This window comes from Perissodus microlepis, chromosome 6 (assembly GCF_051167445.1).
Source record: "Perissodus microlepis isolate ML-2025 ecotype Zambia chromosome 6, ASM5116744v1, whole genome shotgun sequence".
NCBI classification, from domain to species: domain Eukaryota; kingdom Metazoa; phylum Chordata; class Actinopteri; order Cichliformes; family Cichlidae; genus Perissodus; species Perissodus microlepis.
Genome location: NC_140466.1, coordinates 26,279,973 through 26,304,516, shown reverse-complemented (window position 1 = coordinate 26,304,516; position 24,544 = coordinate 26,279,973). Strand labels below are relative to the sequence as shown.

Genomic DNA, 24,544 nt, shown 5'->3' with positions numbered 1-24,544 from the left:
GAGCTGTAAAATGTTTAAAATGCAAACATCATCTTCTTATACAATAATCAAACAGGCACGTGCTTGTACCAGAACATCAAACTTGGTTTGGTAAGTCAGAATTTGCAGTAGTGATTGTTATATGACCATTTCACGGATGGGTGTTTGCTATAATTATAGGCGGTAACTTCTCCAACCATCCGTAAGCAACACCTTATGGCAACAGCTGTGAGCACTGAAAACCTAAAACTATATGCTGTTAGATGAGCTGACATCATAAAGCGAAATTCTTTTGCTCATGAGGAAATAAAGAAACCATAAATAAAATGACTTTGTTAACAGATTTGAGGCATTAATGCAAAACTTCTGCTTAATGTTTCCCCTCTAATCCACTGTGGCATCTCGCCATCGGGCCTATTTTTAGGGACTGTTTCTCCATTTCCTTGCAAACAGCAAATGCTTTCACAATTATCCCTGTAAAAATGTAAAAAGCTCAAAATAGAGGGGCTATTTTGAGCTTTTAATGAAAACCTAAAAAAGGCTTTAGCCCATTTTAACCCATTTGCTCCCATCCATCAGCCTCATTAAGAAGTGAACAACTGCAGCTGCTGTCACCCAAAAAGAGCTGAAACAAAAGAGACCAGACGGCAGTTCGACAACATAAAGAGGGGAGTTTTATTGATTTGTTTATTCTTTACATTATTTAAACCATTTCCATAGCCATACATTCAATAAATCCTTTCTGAGCTCTAAAATGAAAGTCAGCCAACTGTCCACTCAAAAGATTCATGTTGCAGTAAACATGAATCTTCCTTCCTTATGTTTTACAGTATTTCCTGTGTAGTGCACATACAAAGGAATGGCTTTGGGTTGACTGATTTATTAGTGTCATGATCGTGGTTCTTCATATTTTTTTAGTTACAAAAAAAACTTTTCTTGCTATACCTAGTTCATAAATACAGTATATATTATAATATTATAACCATTCATCTTGTGCTGGAATCAAAGCTGTGCTGCAGTTTAAAAAATCGTAACATCAATAACATATATGGAAACTAGCTTGCCTGTATAGATTGTTTACAATATGATGTTTACAGTGATTTTACAGTGTTTTCAATGTCCCTGATTATCTCAGTACCGTAGTGCAACATCGGCTTTATTTTACAGGAAAAAAACAGCACGAGTATCAGAGTGTGTTTTTACAGCTACTCAGACTTGGAAGGTTTCGTGTGTAGTAGCGTTGTGTATGTATTGGTACTAAAGCCTGGAGAAACAGAGACATTTAAAACAGGGGGGGAAATGAATACTTATAGACAGAGCCATGTGGCAATCATGTAAACAGATCTTTTACATACATTATTACTCAGTCAGTCATTCATTGGATATATAGGTGAGTGCCATGGTTACCAATCACGTGTACGATAGAGAACACAATACCACGGAAGTCAAGACCAATCTCACTGCCAGCAAGCTGCCTGCAAATTCCTCCTTTTGTCTTTCACTGCGCGCGCAGGATATTCAAACAATCTACAGGAGTGTGAGGCAAACTCTTACATTAATAAACAACAAAATTAATTAAAGTAAGAATGGAGAGAACACAATCAAAAGAAAGAAGTAGAAGAAGAGACAATATATTCTTTTTCAGAGCGGACGGGCACACAGAACGTTGACTATATTACATCGAATTGTGGACGCTCCGATCGTCAGCGAGACAAACGCGTTAGAAGTTCAGTGTCTCTGACATCATCTTCCACCAATCCATCAGCTCCTCCCGCTCCTCCTCCTTCCTCTCCATCAGGGACTCCAGCTCAAAATCCACCTGAGACACACAAGATACAGCAGCTGAGAACCAAGGAGGATCCAGCTGACTTTGGAGATAATGTGTTGGTTTTGTAAGTTGTTCTTTAACTAGAAACTTTTCTATTCATTCATTCAAATGTTGCTTTTTTTCCTATTTTCTCTATCCAAATATTGATAGTATCGATAGGTATGCATTAGGATGGAATCAATACTGGCTCAATAGGATGGATATTTTGTTGCTATTCTTTAATTCCAATATGTAAAATATGTATTAGTTTTTTGGAAATGAAAAAAATATATCTCAACTATCTATAAAAAATAGCAGAACCTTTTTGTGTTTATTGTCACATCTACAGACGGAACAGAAGATGATCCAAAGGGTTTTAGAAACAGGCACATTTACACTCCAGGTCTCCAAAAAAAAAAAAAACAATTTCAAAATACATGAAAAGCTGAAAGATGTGTTTTATTGTGGAAACTTATTATTGTGGAAAGTAAAAATCACAGTGATTTATTGGTCACTAAAATGTTCAGAATTTGCTAAGTGATGATTCATCTCACAAGTCATGACACATTGCTCTCTTGCTCATACCTCTAGGTTAAAAGAAATACTGGAGCTGTATTTACTGGAATCACACCAAACGTTTCAGTATGACACACGAGTAGTTTATATGTTGAAGTTTAACATATAAACTATGATAGGTGTATTTGGTCTATATGATAGGTGTTCTGCACTTCTTGAGCTCAGTTGGTGTCATCGCAGTTAATTCACAGTTACAGCTGGCCACATGTAGATGAATATCACTCCTCCTTTCTTTGATCTCTCTCCAGACTTTTACTGACTCAGAACAGATCGCAGCATCGAACAGCGAAGTAGCAGCACCATCGACCAGTACAGGGCCGGTTGGAAGGCAATTCTATTAAACTACAATTGACACCAGATCTTATCTTAAAACACTAACAGGGTTATCATGACCCCCCATATGAGACCATATCAACATAATAATAATATCTTTACTGTCATTGCACATATGCAATAAAATTGGATGCAATCTAAAAGCGCAGACATCTGAAAAAAGGATAAAAATGTCTTGTAAAATATATATGTATGTCAAAAAGAAATCTATGAAGGTCTCTAAAAGTAGCCATTTTCCTGTGCCTTCAGTGCGCGATTCATTCTCTTTTAAAATTTGCACAGTTCCAGCAGTGTTTAGTGCAGTTATTACTTCAGCTTTTTCATCTGTTTGTCCTTGTTTTTAACGTCCTGAAAAGTCTGGGCAGAAGTTCAAACATATCAGAACTGATTCCATCTGATAATAAAGACTCTGTGATGCAACTGGAAGCTTTGAAAAGATTTTTTAGCTATTAGTTGATGAACTAAAGCATCCTCCATGACAGAAAAACAACTGGTTCTCTAGAAATTAATCTGGGCAATTTTAAGATTGTTAACAGGGCTGGTAAGAAGAAGAAAATAGAGAATATGCAATCCAGACTGATTTTGAATAGAATTTAGTTTAAATACTCTTAATCATTTTTCTGCTGCAGACTCACTTGGTAGCTTGCAGACTTTAAAAATTCTGCCCTACAAATTCCGTCCTATGCAGCTTGACATGAGGGCTTCTGAGTGAACAAACTCTCCTCCCTTTGTTACACATACTAAGCACTTAACAGCTGTTAAACGTTTAGTGGCTTATTGTGAACAGACACTTCAACCGAGACCTTACATTATTACGTAGGCGGTGCCAACATTAGTCAGACATCCAGCATCTGATGTGTTTGTGGTGTCTGCTGGAGGGACCAAGGTTCAGTGGCTTATTCTAGATTGTATATTTTCATATAGGTGTAGGGCTTAGAGATCCAGAAAATATGGCTGGGAAACTTCCACTCAGGTTACCTTCTGGAAAGATAAAAGACCCCACAGGGAATGTGATGAGTCATTTGTTTGTGTGTCTTACCCTGGTTGCAGGGCTGTAGGGTACAGCCACCTTCTTGATGACAGTCAGGTATCCAGGGGCAGAGGCTGCCACTTTGTAGTTTCCTGGAGCCAGTAGGCGCCAATAGTCTCCATCTTTGGCTATAAAATACAGATTGTCTTGTTAAAATGTGTTTAACCAACACACTGATGCTCAGAGCAGCTCCGAGCAACAACTGCAGTACCCACACTATCCACGAGATGGAGGCATTGCACCATCTCTCCGTTATATTTCTCACATGGAACAAGCAAGAGCTGTGATAGCACTTGTGCTTTGTGAATTGTGTGAATTTACCTGTGGTGATGTCATGGTCAATACCCTCCACAGACACAGTGGCATTGGAAATGGGGTTGCCCTGAAGGTCACGGATAAAGCCCTTAACGCCACGGTGAACCTGCACACAATGCGCACATTGACACGTGAAGAACATGTTCCCTCTAGGACTGATGGCAGCATTTTTAGAGTCAGGTGTAAAAGATTTGTTAGTTTTTGGTGGAGAAGATGTACTGTAACAGTCTCCTCAGCAGAGCATTGAGCATTTAATAAATATAGAGCTTTTTCTGGTTGAGCAACCTCTTGTGAGCAAACAAAGGAAGAAGTGGCATCACCACAAATTAGTGTCTGACGTCTGGATGGGCAATTGCAACTCTGACGCCATGAGGCTACATTACGTGTCCGATTATGTGGTTCCTTTTTACCATCAAAGTTACGATTCTTTCACCTCCATTAGCAGAATTAGTCACATAAATCCTGCCAGATCCAACCTATGATCTGAAAATATGTTGTGAAGGTCAATTTTGCTCTTATAGATGACACATTTTGCATTTTATTTCAAGCATTAGCACTTATAGACTTGAGATTGCAAGCATTGGTACTGTCTCTGGGTCAGCTGTGCAAATGGAAGAGACTACAAACCGTGATTTATGGCATCTGTATTTAGAGTCCTGCCTACCTGCTCGATGTAGTTGACGAGCGAGTTGCGGTTCTGCTCCCAGTAGCTCTTCAGCGTTTCCTCATTGGGGAACTTGTCACAGCTGAGCTCCAGAGTGATCTCGAAACTGTTGCTGCTGAGATAGTTGAAATCCTGCATTCCTGTAAACCGCAGAGAGAGGGAAAGCAAAACCGAAAAAGTCAACAGAATTCAGGATTATATATTTGAAAATGGGTTAACCATTTACCTGAAAACAATATACATAGTTACATACAGTGACTCGAGAAAGTCTTCACACCCACTTCACCTTGTTCAATTTTGTTATGTTGCAGCAGCATGATGCCATCAATTCTTTTTTTTCTCATTAATCTACACAAACTACCCCATACGGACAAACTGAAAACAGAATTTTTGTAACATCCATCCATTCTCTTTTCCTTTTCAGGGTTGCGGGCGCGCTGGAGCCTATCCCAGCAGTCTTAGGTTGAGAGCCAGGGTACACCCTGGGCAGGTCACCAGTCTGTCACAGGGCTAACTCATACAGACAGACATTCACACCTATGGGCAATTTAGAATAACCAGTTAACCTAACCCCAATAACTACATGTCTTTGGACTGTGGGAGGCAGAGTACCTCAAGAGAACCCACACAAGCACAGGGAGAACATGGAAACTGCACACAGAAAGAAAGAAAGACCTGATGGTGCAATTGAACTCAGGACCATCTTGCTGTGAGGCAACAGTGCTAACCACTGTGCCACCATACTGCCCGCTTTTGGTAACATCTACATAAGAATTCAAGCCTATTGCAAAAAAACATATTAGCTCAATCCCTCCAGTTTCTCTTGACCGTTGCTGAGACATTTCTACGCCTTGACTGAAGTCCACCTGTGGTAAATTAAATTGACTCTCTATAGAAGGCCTCGTGGCTGACAATGCATATCACAGCAAAAACTGTGAGCTCAAATTATCTGCCTACAGAGCTCAGAGACAGGGTTGTTGCAAAGCCCAGATCTGGGGAAGCCTACAAAAACGTTTCTGCTGCATCAGAGTTCCCATGAGCACAGACGCCTCAGATGGAAGAGGTTTGGCACAACCAGGACTCTTCTGAGAGCTGGTGGCTCGGCCATACTGAGCAATCAAGGGAGAAAGTCCTTATTGAGAGGTAAGAAAGGACCCAATGGACATCTTTTACAGGTTCAAATTCACCTGTAGCTGGAAATCCATTATTGTTCAACTATAGGTGAGCAACGTTTTAACCACCAATTCAGGTGTTTTTAGGGTTTTTCTGTTTGGGTTTTTTTTTTTATCCAATCACTAGTTTAAAAATGCTTTAGTTGCCTCTTACCTCCAGGCACACTGTACCAGGCCCCGCCGTTAGTGATGCCGTCTTTGAAGCTGGAGTCGTCATCGTTCTTGCGACACGGGGCTCGGTGAGGATCGGACATGACGGGGTTATACATGGAGTAGGCTCTAGCCAAAGACTTGAACATCACATCATCCGGACTGGCGCTGTACTCATGCGTGGATCCTTAATGAGAGGAAAGAGAACAAACAAGCGCTCGCCATTTAGAGAGCGGCTTTGATGAAGTGTTAGCAGAAAACGTGTGCCTGCTCAACACATTTTGTTTGCTTTGAGCGATGACGCAGAGGAACCGGCCGGTGGAAAGATTTTCCATCTGATTTAAATCAAATTTACGACATTCTAAAGAAAAGGGACTAAAATGTTTGCTGTTACATAAACGGTTCAAATATTTATCTTGATAAACATCCTCACATGAAAGAAAGGAACAGTTTACATACAGTTTAACAACCCAAACAGGAAAAACAAGTGTGGGAGTGATCTCTTCTACTAAAGGCGAAGCAAAAACTTCACTTGCTCTGTTTGGGAAGTTTTAAATGTGGATATTTGGGTCGCATCATCAGGAATCATATCTGCGATGATGGTGATGAGCAGCGCCAGTGTTTTATAATGTTTTTTTCTTTTCAGTGGAGGGAATAGTCTTCAATAAAACTCAAATGGACTCTAACATGTGATATAAATGTTCTTTGTTCTTATACTGTGTGTGTGTGTGTGTGTGTGTGTGTACCAGTGCGGGTTTCATCATATGGATAGTTGGCCACAACGTCTCCTCCATGCAGGTTTGCCGAGAGGACGAAGGGGATGTCCATGATCCAGTGGATCACAGCCCTGGTCTCTGGAGCCAGCTGCAAATGTGAAACATTAAAAAATTACAATTACAATAATGTTTAGATAATAAATGTCTAAAGCAATATCACCTTCGACCTACACCAGGGGTGGGCAACTCCAGGCCTTTGAAATATAGGCAGTTGAAATATATCAAATCAAAGTTGTATTTATTCAACTGATTAATCATTAAGGAAAATATGCTTGGTATAAACTGAATGCATGCCAGTCAAGTCAATTTAATTTGATTAGATTCCATTAAATTTCATGTACGTATGTCACAAAATTAGAAAATTTACAAGTAATCAAATTACTTAATATTCAAAGGATTTCCCATCAAATTTGGTTACTTTTGATGCATGAACATGACAGGGCTAATAATAAATGAAAATGCCATTTTTGAATTGCTAGTTATCAATTCATCATTTCTGCGCATGCACACACAAAAAATGCCACCCACATACACACACACACACAGACATGGTGGACGCCCCACAATACCAAGGGTCAATTTTGGGGGGATTTTGATTCCCCACTGAGCTGGCAACCCTTCATTTAGCCATTCATTTACTAGCTTTGTTATAATATACACTTTTGATTATAGCAGCTTTGGTTCAACCTCACATTTTCCATCCTTCTGCTGTAAATGTACCGTAGATAACCACAGATGTTCAGCAATCCACACATGAAAACAGACCAGAGCAAATGGACTATTTATTCCTTTCTGTGCAACATTTCATAAAAATATTTAAAATAAAGTTCTCAATGTTAATATCATTTATTAATGAACTTATATAAGCATATTTAATACATAGTTTGAATTAGCTTGTTTCTGAGTGACACAGAAAGGGTGGATAAGACTCAAAGATTTGAGTCTTAGCATTATTATTGCTACTTCAGTCTTTTCGTGGTAAGTAAGAAATAACTGCTACCTTATCCTGTAATCAGTAAGTCAGTTTGTTTTACCTTGGTGTTTTCATCCACAGCCTTCTTCATGTTCTGCAGCAGGTGGTTGTTGGCTCCGCCTTCCCGCTCGTTGATGTAGATGATGCGGTCCAGATCAGGGAAGTTACGATTTAGATCCACCCCCTGCGCATTACTGCGGCCCACAAACCAGTCCTTAATCTCTCCGGGCTGCACAGTAAACAGAAATGAGATGGGGACAGATTAAAAGACAGTGTCTGGAGCTTTAATAGATGCTGCTCTTGCTGTGTAGGTGTAATTTAAAGACTTGTGGTTCCTAAATGACTGTTTACAGGCCTGCGAGCTTAAACTGTCCAGACGTAAAGTTCAAAAAGTGATTTTTACGTGCTGTTTCTTCACCTGTGAGGCGGCCTTCTCAAAGCCGTCGGGGTTCATTGACGGCATGAGGTGGATGCGGGTGTTGTGGATGAGATCGATGATGGTCTCGTTGCCCTGCTGGTACTGGTTGCACAGGTACTGAGCCAGGTAGATGAGCAGCTCTCTGCCCACCGCCTCGTTGCCATGCATGTTGGCGATGTATTTAAACTCAGGCTCACCTGCAAGAAACCAGAAGGCTCCTGTTGAGTCACTGTCACACAGACGTAACTGTGATTGGGCATAATGTAAGCATCCCTGTTGTGAAGAGCAGGTTTTTGGCCGAGAGGCAGAACTGAACACACATCTCACAAAGGAGGAGGATTTGACAAAGCTGACAATGAATCAGCATAAGCCACTCTCACGTAATCTCACAAAAAGACAAAAATACACACATACAGCTGGCCACATCGACACTATAGCGGGAAACCATCATGGAAACAATCTGTTATCTCCTCGGGACCAAACAGGTCACATTATGATTTGTTATGGAAGTTATCGTGGACACAGACGACGTCCACGCTCGAGGAGTGACGAACACACTGACTCATCAACAGAAAGGTTACATCGCATCGTCGAGCCCAGTGCTCCTCTGGACAATAATGACACAGTGGATTAAGCAGCGACTGTGTCACACACTGTTCTGTCAGACACATGGCACCGAGGAGCCTGCTGATGATGGGTTTGAGAGAGAATTTAACTCAAAACACCAAAATTAATTCTCCAAATCACTGATTAACAATCACCAACTACGATTACTGATGATTGATTAAAACCTACTAATTGACAAAGTCACTTAAAGTCATTCCAGTTCCCAAATTATCAGTGTACTTTACACTTGGGGATAGTATTTTATTATTACGTCTTTTACGTCTATTAAATATGAAGGTGTTTGTCTTAAATGAGGCAGGAGGCCGTACATGGCAGGTTCAAATGCCAATCTAATTTTGGATTTTTTCAAATGCTTCACCACAGTGAGCTCTTCAGATCACCAGAAAAGTGGGTAAATGGCAAATGGACTGCTTCTTATTTCCACTTTTCCACTCAAAGCACTTTAAACAACAAGTCTCGTTCACACACACACACACACAATCATACGAGCACTTTTTTCCTTCTTTGTAACATTCACACGCATTCACAATCTGATGAGGACAGTTTGGCATGCAGACTGTAACAGCCAAGGATCAAACCACCAACCCTGGCGATTATTAGATGACCTGCTTACCTCCAGAGCCGCAGCCACCCCATTGTTATCAGTTACATTTCAGATTTTTAAAACATTTATGTTTTGCAAATAATGGATTTGTCAACAGTAAAAACTGTGTACTGGTCACTTGTAGTTGTCATGGAAACTTGCCACCTTGTCTGCAAACACTCACCAACAACTCATTAAGCAGTATTTAAAAAAGAGAGAGAAAAAGAAAAAGTTGTGCTTACCACTGAGACCAAAAAGATGCAACTTTAAGTGTGAAGGTGGACGGCTTATGTTTCTGCTTTGTGTCAGTTTTTCTAATTTTTCCCTACAGCTCGAAAAGTCAATGCTGAGTGTTTGCAGGCAACATTGCCTCAATGCCAATCTGCTAGTGACCAAAGCAATTGCAAGATGATTTTTGGTAGAGCAATTTCACCCCTCACCAAATGATCAGGGGATACATATTTGTCCTCAGTGAACAGTTACCAGTCAGCATCTAGACCTGTGTGACTGGATGACAAATCTTTAAGAAATGTACTTTTATCCTTGCTCACTGAACGTCTGTGTTTAATACACATATTACTGTATTGCGCCAGGGTCGTAGTCTGATATCCTGATTATGTTTTGCACATTTCAACATCCTGTCCTGTTTTTGAGAACCTTGGATCTGATTTGATTCTAAATTTGGTTCCTTTCTTTGTATTTATCTAAAAATACACACTGTACCATTTGGTGCATTTACTGTTATTGGCCACGTCAGTGCGTGGGTAGAAAAACGGCATCTGCTTTTCTTTATCAAAGGTGATCTTGCTTTCATGTCTAAAAGCTATTTCTGTCTTGAGCCCAGTGAATTTGCCTTGTAATAAACCCCCATGATCCCACCATCTGTTTTAGATACTAATTAGGCTTTTCATCTATACAAATATATACAAAACACGGACAAGTTTGAAATTGGGCCTATTTAAAGCCCTTTAACAAAATGACAAAGAAGAAGATGTATGAGCTGCAGCGAGCTGTAAACATTCTTTGATTGGCTATGAATCAAAGATTAATGGCTTTCTGCAGCTGTACGAGAACAAAGTCTTTTGTTCAGATCGGTTACAAGTTATAAAATGTAGTTTGAGAATGGCAATGTTGAAAAGCAAGCGAGTATCCAAGTGTGCTGAAGCCAAATCGCTGCAGGGTGCTGGTTTTACTGAGAACTGTGTTTTTATTGTTCTTCCTTCTACCCTGATTGGGTCATTTCGTTTTCCTTATTTTTCCCCTAAAGAATAATGACTATTATTATTCTGTGTATCTTATATATATTCTTCTATAACTAAATTATTGTATAAAATGCTTTCAAGACTTTTTAAATCCATTTTGGCTGGTCTCTTCATGTATTTGTAGAGTAACGCCAGCAGCTTCATGCGTGAGTAATACACACACACACCACCCATCTACATCTGGTAGTCAGGTTATTTTTAAATGTTTGAATCTCCTCACAGTTGCTACTAATGATTTCAAGCCTGCAATTAACTCTTTCTGTCCTGGCGTTGCTGGATGTTTTTGTTTTTACAGCCTTCAGAAGCCCGACAGAGCTGCCATATGCATGCGCACACACACTCAAACACACACACTTTGATGTTGCATTCAGCCAAAAAATGAGTTACTGTGTTTCAAGCTATTAAACAGATGCTCAGTATCGTGAGACATTTCCCGTCTCCCTTACGAAACATGCTTTTATGCTGTTGAACTCCATGTTAGCATGCAGACTACAGAGCTGTGCATGTTTATTTAGAACCCATATATGTGCAGACTCATGTAGCTAGTTATGAGGTGACATGAGGAGTACGCCTGTCATTTGTTTTCATATGTTTTTTTGCAGATTCACGCTCATTAACACTTCATAACAGCTCCATCTGTTCTGTTTTTACACATGCAAACCCTTCCCCCTTATTTCTCAATCTATTCCTCTTTTCTGTTAAGGTCAGAATGAGCTTTAACTCTGACACCCGCATAAAAAAACTGCTCACACATGAAACTGCAAATGTGGATTTTTCAACATATGAAACTGATGTAGCTGAGACCCTTCACTTCTGAAATGTAAGACGTCACCTGTGATAGCATTAGTTCATAACAGGAAACATTCCTATGTGAATTCATCCATTGTTTCTTTTTATTTTAAAGCTTGAAAGTGAATATGTGGTGTGACCACATTTGTTCCTCAACACAGCCTGAACTCTCGTTGGCAGTTTTCTTCTAACTTCTTTAAGTAGTCTTCAGGAACAGTTTCCAGACTTCTTCAAGGACACTCGATGCTCTTCTTTGGATGTTTGGTGCCTTTTGTTCTGTTCTCTGTCAAGATGATCTCACAATGCGCCAGGCTCTGGGAGGCCAATCCTTGACTGTGTTTTTTTTCTATCCAGGTATGGTTTTTATGTACTGGCAGAGTTGTTGGGATCATTGTCATGACGCTGTTAACCATCAGATGCCTTCCTGATGGTATTATATAGTGGATCCAAATCATAATTCCATCTTTTATCTTTGAAATTAGAACAGATGATGAGGTTTTTTGATAGGCTGCTAGTAACAAAGTGCATTCGGATACAATTTTAAACTGGATGTTTGCTAAGTCATCTGGTACATGTAAACACTGGTTCACCCCTTGACTAAGGTGCCTTTTTGTGCTTCAGTGATTCATAGATCAGTGTTAAGTTGCTTAGCAAACAAAAGATGTATCTGATTCTTCATCCATCTGAAAATAGCCAGGTACAAGGACTGGACTAAAAATGAGTGAAAAAGCAGCTAATGTCAAAAGTCTGGAGAACTATTACAAATTAAAAGAACTATTAAAAGAAAGTTGGACTCCTTACAAGCAAAATATCCTTTTGTTTTGAACTGGTGCTATATAAATTCAATTCAGCTGAACTGAAAAGAAGAAACAAGGGTTGGTGCAAGACTTTTGCACATACATGTTTTAAGTAGTCCACATATGACACTCACAAAAGCAGTTAATATTTAATTTGTAAGACTGAACAGGTTTTACTAGTATGTAAAATATGACAAAGGTCCAGATCAGCCACATCCTTCATGTGGAAAACATCCCAAAGCCAAAACAGATTCACTTTACAGTGATTCAAACAGAAATGAGGTGAGGATGAAACCATTAAAAATTTAGTCTAACTAATTGATTAAGAAGAATATCACATCATCTTTCTCTGTTTGCATAGATTTTACATATCACAACTTAACTTCAGTAAAAACCTGAGTTTCCAAATGCTCTTTAACTTTAAATCACTTCCTGCTGCTAAAGGTTAATATGACACATGTGACGCTGCCAAAATCCAATGCATCCTCCGACCTTTGTCACAAATGATCAGCAGCACTAAAGTCTCCTAGGCGACCGAGTAATTACGGCTGCAGCTACAAACGTCATTTGGGAATGACCACATTAAGCACGCTCTCAGTCGTTGTGGCAACCCTGCCACGGGCAGGTTCTAAGGGAGATAAATGAACTGGGAGAGCGAGTAAACAGACTCTCACTCTGCATCTGTCTGTCTGTCTCGTGCCTGGGTACACAAACACACTCATATACACGCTCACATTACAGACACGTGGACAAAGACAAGAGAAAGCTCACCAGTGCTCAGTTGATTTCTACCACATGAAGTCATTTTTTATTCTGGCAGTTATCTTTAATCTATAGTCTTTGCTTTAGATTCTTTTGGATAGGCATCAATAAAACATTTCTTGGTATGCGGATGCTCATTCGCTGCTGTAGTCTGTAAATGCTTGATTCCCCCTATCCCCCGTGAATGCACCAGTTTCTGCTGGTGTCTAAACACCTTTCTAAAAACCTGTGAAACTGTTTTCAGAACTCAACAACTCACGTCCAAGATTTGAAAGCCTCTACATTTGTAGTCACTAACATAGAACTTGTGCAATTTTTGCCTCTCATTTACACATTAATGGCTGTGCTCTCCTGAAAGAGCACTCTCACAGCCTGTGGGAGCTATAGTTGCTTATAACCGACGCCTGCCAAAAGGGGAAAAAAAGGATCTGCTCTTCTGTACATACCTCAGAAATTGACAAGTGTTAGAAGCAGACTGAGTTTTTTGATTTTTGTTTTTTTAGGACATGGACATCATCAAAATCTTTCAGGATTCCACGATTGAAGACATGGGAGAGAAGTGCCTACATATCGGCTGTGAAGAAAATAAAAAAATTAAAATAAATAAAAATTAAAATAATAACAAAAATAAACTGCAAATGAAGAAACAAAAAATAAATAAAATATCAAGAGAGAGAAAAAAAAGGAACAAAGAACAAAAAAGTGTAGGAAAGGGTGAGAATAAAAGCAAAGCTGACAGTGGAAGAAGGAGGAAAAACATGTCAGAGCAGAGTGAAGGCGAAGAATGAGGAGGAGGTGGTAGATGGCTGTGGGTGTCTGATGTATAATGAATGACCTCTGGCTGATGCCTTGGCCTTTCTTTCTTCCATTTTTTTCCATTTCTGCTGCTCCCTTATTCTCCCCGTGTTCTTCTTCACCCTCATCAAACTTGCACTCCTGTGACGCTCCTGTTTTTTCAATCATCATTCCTGTCATTTTTAGCTCCTTTTCCCATCAGCACCTCTTGTCTCTCGGCTGTTTTCACCATCTCTACACGAAGCAAAATGTCTTCATTTTACACCCCCTTCCCCTCCACCGTAATGTCTTCTAACAGGAGCATTGAAAAGGACAGGTTATAGTCAACACACCCAGTGTCATCTGATATGTTATATTCAGCGGTGTGTCTGGCTGTTATATGCTTTAACTGGGCATCTGAGTGTGTGCTCACTGGGGATTTCACACTTTCTCTGTCGTATCATAAAACAGACGGCCGTGGAGTCTTATGACATCTTCCACCTCGTGAGATGGTCTACAGCAGATTGGATCAAGCAGTACCTCATACTGACATATTTTTTTTCGCATTCAGACAAAGCCAAGCATATTACAATATAGAGTTTCTCCTCCTGGTGTTAGAAACATTGTAAATGGTTCCAGACATGAGAGCCAAAAGAGTTTAACCAGAGCCTCATTTCCCCTGATGAAAAGAAGCTTTTAGCTTAAATATAAGCCAGCTGTGAGATTCAGACTCCTTCAAATGATGGAAGCATTCAAATCCTTTAGTTTGAATAACAATCCTCAAATGGCTCCTTGAGTATCAAAAATACATAATGTGCACTTTGAGGGACATTCACGTGTTTCTTATGTACAGTTTAAGCGGTGGTAGTAGTCTAACTATATTCAGACAGATTTAATGCAGCAGTTTCTCTTTTAAAAGGTGGATGGTGGAGAAGTAGCATATGATGAATCTACCTGATTACATAAAAATGAAAATACTTGACTTTTTTTTAAAAAAAGCCTACATGTGATCACTTTCTGGCAGGCTGGTGTCATGAAACGGTAAATGAATAACACGGCATTTTCCTCAAATCATTTCACTCTTCCTGTTTCCTTTTCAAGTATCATATCATGCCAAGTAGTTTCAGCCATGAAAAGCCAAGTCCTGAACTTTTCATGCCATCATACAATGTTAAAGGAAATGCCAAGCTGAAAACGCATATATATGACACTCGAAACAGGTCTGAAGCGCTGCTCTGTGATGTCGTATCACCGTGGACAGCAGAAAGAATCAGGAAACGCAACATTTACCCCTTTTTAATGGTAAGCTTGTCAGATAACAAGTGTCTAGGCAGACCTACACATCCAGCGGAATCAGTGCAGTCTTGTTTTTTTGAATCATGTGTCTGTCCACCTGGCACACCCCAGTCCATTGCTCACTCTCCTTTTTTTTAAAAAAAATTGTTGACAACAAACTGCTGCAGGAAAATATGTGGGTCTTAGCTGCCTCGTGTTCTGCTGAGTTCATTAGTTTCCTGGGCAGGCATTGCTGTCAGCTACAGATTTTTTTTTTCCACCAGCAACATAACCAAACATAAAGGCGAGAAACAAAATCAATGAGAGCAAACCAGGCACTAATTTGGGTTCGGGGGTCTGTTTTGGTGAGTGAGAATGTGACCCATTGAAAATATAGAAAGACCTGCTGATCCAGTCTCCATCCACACTATGGGCACTGAATGTATACTAATATGTTACAAGTATTTATGACTACAGGCAGGTCCAGTGCCGCACCGCATGACAGATGGCTGCTTACTGACAGATGCATCCGCTCAGGACCATCACCATGGTCTTCCCTGAGCCAGACAGTCAGCCAGCCAACCACGAGACGCTAGTCGGCTCAGTGCACTAAGCCGATCTGTTGCCCCGGCAACAGCTATTTTGGCTCCACCTTAGCTCGAACACACTGCAGGCTCAGATAAAATATGAGCAGGACGCCTTAAAGGAAGCTTGAGTTTTATCCATCTCGTCACACATCCGCAGTTCCCTCCTCTTACTCTGCTCTGCCCCATCTGGAGCTCCTCTCCCTCTGCGCTTCTCTGTTTCATCGTGCTCCTGCCCTCTGTGGATGTTTTGCTCGGCAGAGATGCAGAGGGAGAGGAGGAAAGGGAGGAAAAGACTGAAGGAGGAGGGGAGGCCCCAGCCCTGCTTAGCGAAGTAGCGGCTTGGAAACTCATCTGGTAGTAATAACGGCTCACTACTGTGACTCATGCCTGCGTACGCCCACCGGACTATTACAGACTTATTTAGTATGTATGGTCATTAGACTCTGTGACCATGTGAGCGGAGTGGCACACCAAACCTGTGGTGCACCATTAACGATGCATAAATACACCCATAGAAAAAGATACACCTCTCCACACGAAAAAAATCCCACAAAATATTACCTTTGTGCTACAATATAAAGAGTCTCCACTTTCCTTTGAAAACTCTAGCTCAGGATTACTGAGATGAAATTAATTATTTCCTGCAGTAGATCATGGCTAAAGCTCCCATTTGGAGAGAGCTGGCTAGGAATCACTAAACCATTCCCAAATGTTCATTAAAGGTTAAATAAACTACAGGCTAGGGTTGGACCAGCAGTGTTCCTCTCACTGTTTCCATACTTAAAGCACGCCAATGAGTCTGAGCGGGTCAGCAGTGAGGTTTGGATTAAGAGGTCAAAATGATAAAAGGACTTTATTACTAATGTATGTGAAAAATAAGCCAATGCTCAGTTAGGGATTGGACACTAAAATTTTGGTGTTTTTAATGTTTACCATCATATATACAAATGAAGACATGGATTCCAAGTCTGGCATTTTAAAAAGAGAGCGAAAAGATTAAAAATAAATAAAGAAACCATAGATTGTTTCAGTGACATCCTTCCAAGGAAGCATAAAGGCTCATATTCTGGGGAAATTTAACCACGGTCGTTTTTCCACAGAGCTTATGATCATTTGGGGCAGGCACAAACACCCTCTGTGTTTAAAATATTTTGGAAAGCCATCTGATGAGTCTGAAGATGCAGCTTTCCTCCCAAAATGGAAGTTTCCCATCTAGGAGAGGAAAATTTGGCAAAAGGAGAAGGTGGATTGCATCTAAAACGCGGTTAATCACATCTGTAGTTGTTTTGCCTAATGCACCGCATCAGTAAAACTCATCATCTGTTGTTTCATCCAGTAAATAGTACAGAGCACTGAAGCAGATAGGGATGTAATGATAATGACTGTAGAGCCCTGCTAATGACTAATGGGTCCATTTAAGTCAAAGCCTCCTTCCTTTGAATTGAACTTCCTTTTTAAGCTGGAAAGGCTAATTCGAAACACCTCCAAATGGGTCACGGCACGATCCGCCGCTTCTGTGGTGTTTTCTAAGAATCACGAATCGGGATAAGCGCAAAGAGATCATTATCAACCAGCAAAATGGCGGCTTTGCACGGCTGATCCCACTATCTACCATCTAGATTCATCAGAACTGATGCAGCGGGGCCCTCGCTCGCCCCTTTACGCACAGCACGACCCACCTGCGCTCCTCCTCTGCTGTTATCTCGGGGACACAAGTCATTTTTCTATAACCTTTACACACACCCACACACACACAAATGAGGGCACAGCCAAACTGCTGCTATGCGCAATAGTGCATAATGTATTTGTGTTATCCCAGCGGGTGGTAATGGATTTCTATTAGTTCATACCGCGACAGAAAGCGGGGACAAAGGGAGTGGGGATGGTGATGGTCCCGCGCGTTCGGTGTGAAACAGACTTTGTGTGTGCGTAAAACTGACCAGGTTCGTGCGTCCCCGGATTGTCGGACATCTCTAGCACCAGCAGCTCGCGGCCTTCGAAGCTCTCCCCGATGGTATAGATGCGGGTGATGGTCGGACACTGCAGCCACACCGACACCAGCGCTTTCCGCAGCTCCTCATAGCGGTGGTACTCGAAGGAGATCGCCCCGTCGGTACCGGCCGCGCTGACCAGGGTGACTACCGCAGCCCCGAGTATAACAACCGTGAGGAAGTGTTTCATTTTGACGCGTCCTCGTTTTCCTAAGCCTGTCTCCCTGCCTGCCGGCGGCTTGGCTCCTAGCCTTATCTCTGCGCTGCAGCCTCGCTTTAGGCTATAAATATCCTTCCCTCTGCCTCTCTCTCTCTTCCCTCTGAGTGTGATGCGCTGTACCTGAGCTCAGGCTCCCCGTCAACATACTGCGTAAAGCCAGCCACAACCAACCCCACATCCGGTCATAATTTTCAAAATAAACTGAAAAAGCCAAGATTTATTTAAATTGCTTATACACAAGGAAAACTCATTATTGATAATACAAGGAATAAAAAGGGAGGAGGATGGAAAAAGAACGAAAAGTAAGAAAGACAACCCGCAGGTTGCAGCATGGACGTAATAAGTCAGTAGAAGAGTATGAATAAGCACAAATGACAAAATATTACAAAAAAGTTTGTATTATGGCCCTTACAGCAACTCTTTCAGGGCATTATTTATGTTAAAACACGCACATTCAGTTTAGAGAATGCATGCTGCTACAGCTTGAGATGCTTCTGTTGTCATTTCCTGCTCACTTTTGCTTTGTTTTTGTATCATTTTTTTTCTTTTGTAGAAGATATTTTACACAATAACATACAATATTGCAAAATTAAGGACTATAATCCTAAACCTCACCCCCAACAAGGCATGGCAAGGATCGCTGCCCCTGCCTTAGCCTGGTTCAGCCAGAGGTTTCTTCCTGTTAAAAGGGAGTTTTTCCTTCTCACTGTTGTCAAGTGCTTGCTCATACAGGGTTTTTACCCTACAATATAAAGCACCTTGAGGTGACTGTTGTTGTGATTTGGAGTTATATAAATAAAATTTAACTGAGCTTTCACCCATTTAAACTTTTTTTTATACACTTAAGTAATCTATTAATTTTTCAAAACAACTTTTCAAAACATGCAGACATGGTCTTAGGCTGTTGAGCAGCACAGTTCACCAAAGCTGTGGTATTAACGTAAAAAGAAAATGTGTTTTTATTTATTTGTGTGCCATAAACAATTAGAATTTGCCAGTTTTATGTATTGAGTTTTTCCCGGGTCACATAAAATGCCTCACTTCCTCTTTGGTCCTGGCTGCTGTTGGCTCACTTGATGCAGCTGCCTGTGTGCGCTGGACGGAGCTGCGGGGGTGTGTCCACAGTGCAGCAGTGAACCAACTCCATGTACACCGAAAGGCCACAACATTAAAACCACTGACAGATAAAATGAAAAACACTTATCATTTTTGAGAAGATGCTATCTTCACCCAGCAAGCCTCTGGAATGCTACTTTGACACATACAATGGGCCTAAGCATGGCAGCACTTAGTCAGTGTTTCCACTCACTATATTAAAAAAATGTCAATTTAGCAGTAATGGATAAATTTATAGCTTGCTGGCACATATGTTCTTCTCTGACTAAATTCAGAAAAACAAAACTGCTACAGCAACAACTCCTGTTTAAATTTGTTCACATATTTTATTCTGACAAAAACAGAAAAACAAAACACCAAAGATTTTTTTATTTTATATAAAATTAGAGCAGCATTTAATTATTTTTACAGGCGTGAATGACCTAGAACACATCCCCTTTTCATCAATAATTTACAGTTTGCATCAAACACGCCTGACTGGTTTGTTTTCAAAAGTCTGCATTGAGTTTATACAGTTTCCACCGAAGTGCAGATTCAACTACAGGAAGGAAAGACCGCATCAGATCAATTAGAGGAAGTGCTAAAGTGCTGAGACATTCAGAGGGTTAAAGAAGCATTTAAGTTTAAGCCTTTTGATAACAAAGCAAAATCGAAATGAGGACTTGATGGTTTTTATTCAGCCAGCTGTTGGAATAAAAAAAACAGACATTTCTTCTTTTCTAAGAAGGCACAGAAGGCAGACCGAATCAACACGCAGTCTGATTCATAATCAAACCACAGCTGTGCTGACTCGTTTTTTAAAAACACCTTTTGCATGTGTTTTATTAAGTGTACAGAGATGAAAATCAGCAGTAATTGCGTGGTTTTGTCTGTATGGCTCACTGCCTCTTCTCCACCTGACAGGACAGGCATGTGTCCATGAAGGGAGGCTTGAGCAGTTTACTGCGTCTTCTTATCCATCTGCTTCTGCATGTAGCTGTTGTACTGGCTGTCTGTCTTCAGCAGTTTGTCCCACCACGTGAAGGTGGAGGCGTAGTTCCCGACAAAGTTCATGTGGTGGAAGTCGTGGAAACGAGCGCCGGCGTAGAACGGGATCAGGTGGAGCGGGTTCAAAGGAATGTCGTAACCGCTAATAGAAATAAGAAGAGGAAAAAAGATATGTCATAATGTCACCCAAAAAGTGACCAACTTTCACAAATGAGTAAAAATCTTTGATGATAACTATCCTTCTAAAACAAAAACATTTGTCTTTTTCAGAAAGCAGAATGCTTCTCAAAGTCTGTTACTGAAGAAAAGATGGGTTTAACTTGGCTCTGTCCTCAGGCTGATGTTTTCAGTTTTAGAAAAGTGCACAGAATATTTGTGCGAGACTACTTAAACTTGGTTAATCGGTTAATTAGTTTAAATCATTTTACTTATATCACAAGAAATTAAATAATAAAAAGAAGAAATCAATTGACAGGTGAAAAGGGCGCATGTCGTAGCTTCAGCTTATGAACCCCTAACCCTGATTTTAAAATAATTGACACTTTAAATGAACAAATTAAATCAACTACATCAGCAACCTCTGATAGAATCATGACAAAAGAAGAAGCAAGAAAGATTAAACCAATTGATGTCAATCCCAGACATATGGGAACTTTGTATCTAAAGCATTTTCACACAAAACATTCATCACAATACTGAATAATGATGTTAGTTATGTTCCTTTTAAACCGTTTTAGTATAATGTACATTTTACACATTTTAATTTTGTCAAATTTCAACACTTCACATTGGCCCTAACCTTAGGTCTTTGTAAAACTCATAACCTTTACATATTTCTAAATTTCTAATGTGTAATCTATATCTGCAGGTGGTCAAGTGTATATTTCCTTTGTGTGTGCGTGTGTGTGTGTGTGTGTCTATATGTATGTGTGATGTACCGGCAGACTGTGAGCTTTGTGTCTTCCCAGAACTTTACAGTGTTCAGTAACGATGCAAATGTTTATGATCTGCTTTACTTTGACTGTTAATTTGCTTCATTATTTATAATGTTTAATGTTGATTGTTATCAAACTTATCAAACTGTTTTTCCAGAGTTTTCTGAATATCTTGACCTGAGCCTTTTCTTAAAAAGACGCTATACAAATAAATGTGTAATTTTGATTATTATTGTTGTTGTTATTATTATTATACAGTAAACATTGTTTTCATAGAAAAAGTAAATTAAATAATATTAATGTCAAAAGTACTATTTCTAAACTACAAATGTGTGATAATGTGTCCTGTATTAACACAAAGGAGTTCATGAAGACTGTTTAACAGAACATCTGATGAGCTCTGTGGCCCTCTAGAGGACGACCTCGACACACCACAAACTAAAGTTAAGATGTATGCTTAATCAGTTTGATTGGGCTCAGTGATGAAGCTGTAAAATAAAAATGAGTGAAAACAAACTACATTGTCCTATTTACAGCCACCATAATAAACCATCTGGCACAAGGCTGTTTCTGGACAAGAGGTTCAGCTTAAAGAGGAATTAAAACCTCCAACTTCTCTCCTCACTCCCCCCACCTGTATCTTTCCCACAAATCTCATTGGGTTGAAGGGAGAGAATGAGAGAAGGAGAGAGATGCAAGGTTCATGTGCTTCCTTGAGCCGCATTTAAGAGACTGAAAGATCATCTTTGATTGTGGAATGATTTTCAGGAGAGCGAGGAGTTATTTAGTAAAAACGAAAGCGCCCACTGTGTCCTACCTGTGGACATCGATGGTCTCCATCAGACGGAAGGCGACCCAGGCCCAGAGCAATAACACGTGGTTGCAGAAGATCATGATGCCAATGAAGAAGCCAGCCCCGAGGATGATCGTCTCAGCGGGGTGAGCGTATTCTGCCTGCATGCCAAACGGAGCCTAAGGCAAAGGAGAGACATGCTGACTGTACGTACACATAGTGTTTTCTTTTTATGTTGTTGTTTTTTTATTGTAAACAGCTGCTAAAACACGCTTAATAAGTAACTCTTCCGTAAACAGACTCAGCAGAAAGCTGTGTTTATTGATCTTATCACTCATCTGTTTTACTCACAGTGAAATCATGGTGGACTTTGTGGATGTACTTGTAGATCCGGCGGTGATGCAGTATGCGATGAAGGAAATAGTGCCAGGCATCCTCAACAACAGCACAGCCGAAGCACTGAGCCAGGAGATATGGCCTGGAGAAGAAGGCCAAGAGAGGAGGTTTACAAAAGCACACTGAAATTATCCCAACAGACAGATCTGACAGACAATTAGCAGCATGTGGAACAACTGTGTTACATGCATAAAGCATATTCAAATGTTCCCTTTCTATTTAGAAGCAGATCAACATATCAGGTCATGTATAATAAAATGTAAGTATATTTTTATATAAATTATTGCTGTGCAAGAGCAAAAAAAAAGTCTTAAAGAGTCTCATTGTAACCATAATTATTGTATTCAGGGAGTCCACATTTGATTTCACAGTTACACTTTGGTAAATAAAGCTGGGTTAATACCAGTGTTAACATGATGTCAATATATTTTTTTAAATCCTATAGTTGTGGTTAATAGCAATGCATTACAGGACCCATAATTCATATGACAGTTGTGTAACTGCTCTACTCTATGTCTAGGTCACTTTAATCCATTTAGGTGTGCATTATTGATCTGCACTGACCAGCGTGGCATGGAGTCCCAGTCATAAGGAATGTTGAAATACTCGGTGAAGTAGTAAGTGCCAAAGATCAAAGGCAGCTGGATGCAGAAATGGTTGAAAAGCAGCATCTTGAAACACCTCCACTGTTTCTCCCACGTCTCTGGCTTGTCCTGAAAAAAAAATCCAAAGGGATTTGTGTCTCTTCCCGGGGATCAGGAGAATGCGTAAACCATCCATCTTCAAACAAACAAACAAATAAAAAACAACAATATCCAACAATTTAAAAAAACAAACCTGCTGAATCTTGTATTTTTGCATGAAAGGCAGGAACTGGAAGAGAAAACCGGGCAGGCAGAACAGGAAATAGATTAACTCGTGGACGATGAGTGAGCCCCAGGTGGCAATCTGGAATTTGGTGTAGTTGTCCAGCATGTAGCCCCAGGCGTGTTTCAGGGAGGGCTGGAACGGGTTTTCTGGCAGAACAGCATCAACATACTCGACTGCAAGATAGGCAGAGCTCAAAATGTTTGCAGTGCCGTTCACCGCCATGCTGAAAGATAATGCAAGCTGGCTGCAGGTCAGGAGAGAGGCCTGAAAGACAGGAACACAGTTCTTAATTATATCTGTAGGAACAAAAATAAGTAGAATCGATGCAAAATTACATTTCCACTATAGTCATGCTACTCCACTGTGTAAGTTTTAAAATAAAAATATAAGACAAAAACCAGACATAATGTTAAGGATAATTATTAATTGAAAAAAACAAATACAATAGTAGAAGTAAAGTATTCAAAGTAGGAACGGCTATTAAAAACCCCATCATTTTCAATGTTAAGTCATTTAATAATGCCACTTTACCATAAATTTTGTCATTTGACTGGGCTACATCTATTTGTTTGTCATTTTTTGACGAAGTTGTTGTCTACAGTAAGCAGACATTCAACTCAAGTTTTCTTTAAAGCTGCCAGAGAGTAACTATTTTTATCAATAAAAACACGCATAACGAAACTAATAATACAAGTATTGACACTTTCCCATCTCACAAACGCATTCAAGCTAACAGCTCTCCAATTTTAAACCCTACTACCTCTTAACACATAACACCTCATAAAAGCACCAGTGTGTCAACTGCAGGTGGCATAAATAAAATCTTTATTAAATTAGTTTATGAATCATTAACTACGTCTCAGTAAACAAGCTAGCAGAGGCCTAAATATCTTCTACAGGCTTTTGCCCGAACTTGTGGCACTATATTCTGCTGTTTTTACGCCTAAATAACAAACAAGTATTTTCTATAGAAGCTAAAAATGTTGCTAAATGCCCTGTTTAGTGCCGACAACAAGCTTCCACTCTTACCTTTCCGCTCTATGTCCAGTCTACCTGAGCGAGAGGTGGCCGAGCGGGTGAAGTACAGTAATATCGGATACTCCGATTGGCCGAGAGGAAAGGAGATTGACGTCGAGGGGCCGAACTTCCCCTCTGATTGGTCCACAAAATGGAGCGACGATAGTGAGACTGGGGGTTTCTACAGCAACAGCCAATCAGAAGTGAGGTCTGCTTTCGTAACCGAAGCAGAATTTAACAGGCCGTATGAGGGAAGAGATGGGGTGGTTCGTCCCGAAATACTTGAGCCATGCGTTATCTTCACTTTTAATTGTATTTTATAACAGATTCTGACTCCAGTGTTTACTGTGGAAATACTGTGGACACGTTGAGACGCACGTAGTATGAGTTATGTTTGTTTTTCTGTATTAAAAATAACTAATTCGACACAAATTAAACTTTAGGCTTTCCTATTTGTTACCATATTATCTAACATAAAATATAATCGTTTCTGTTCCAAAGCAAACTATGTAGTTAGTTGCCAACTGTGAAACTCCCTTTAGAATAGCCTTTATTGTCATTGTACAAGGT

The 24,544-nt window shown here is 40.1% G+C and overlaps 2 protein-coding genes across 2 annotated transcripts; both read right to left on the bottom strand.

Moving 5' to 3' along the window:
- Positions 1 to 630: 630 nt before the first annotated feature.
- On the bottom strand, positions 631 to 18,004 carry cpe (carboxypeptidase E). The gene is made up of 9 exons (XM_084931717.1): positions 17,590 to 18,004; positions 8,194 to 8,390; positions 7,837 to 8,004; positions 6,773 to 6,890; positions 6,031 to 6,213; positions 4,705 to 4,844; positions 4,047 to 4,146; positions 3,735 to 3,853; positions 631 to 1,798 (listed from the first exon to the last, which is right to left on the bottom strand). The coding sequence occupies exons 1-9, from the start codon at positions 17,828 to 17,830 to the stop codon at positions 1,700 to 1,702; spliced, it is 1,365 nt and encodes a 454-aa protein (XP_084787843.1). The 5' UTR covers positions 17,831 to 18,004; the 3' UTR covers positions 631 to 1,699.
- Positions 18,005 to 19,282: 1,278 nt separating this feature from the next.
- Positions 19,283 to 24,065, bottom strand: msmo1 (methylsterol monooxygenase 1). The gene is made up of 6 exons (XM_084931716.1): positions 23,987 to 24,065; positions 22,925 to 23,221; positions 22,652 to 22,800; positions 22,043 to 22,169; positions 21,716 to 21,870; positions 19,283 to 20,105 (listed from the first exon to the last, which is right to left on the bottom strand). Exons 2-6 carry the CDS (start codon positions 23,177 to 23,179, stop codon positions 19,916 to 19,918), a joined length of 876 nt encoding a protein of 291 aa, XP_084787842.1. The 5' UTR covers positions 23,180 to 23,221; positions 23,987 to 24,065; the 3' UTR covers positions 19,283 to 19,915.
- Between the last annotated feature and the right edge of the window lie 479 nt (positions 24,066 to 24,544).

Excerpts from the sequence above, each read along its gene's own strand:
- cpe (XM_084931717.1), bottom strand. The coding sequence starts at position 17,830 with ATGAAACACTTCCTCACGGTTGTTATACTCGGGGCTGCGGTAGTCACC. Across the intron at positions 6,891-7,836 it reads CTGTGGATGAAAACACCAAG|CTGGCTCCAGAGACCAGGGC; the intron begins GTAAAACAAACT and ends TCACATTTGCAG. Across the intron at positions 6,214-6,772 it reads ATATGATGAAACCCGCACTG|GATCCACGCATGAGTACAGC; the intron begins GTACACACACAC and ends CCTCTCATTAAG.
- msmo1 (XM_084931716.1), bottom strand. The coding sequence starts at position 23,179 with ATGGCGGTGAACGGCACTGCAAACATTTTGAGCTCTGCCTATCTTGCA. Across the intron at positions 22,170-22,651 it reads TGGGACTCCATGCCACGCTG|GCCATATCTCCTGGCTCAGT; the intron begins GTCAGTGCAGAT and ends CTTCTTCTCCAG. Across the intron at positions 20,106-21,715 it reads GAGACCATCGATGTCCACAG|CGGTTACGACATTCCTTTGA; the intron begins GTAGGACACAGT and ends TATTTCTATTAG.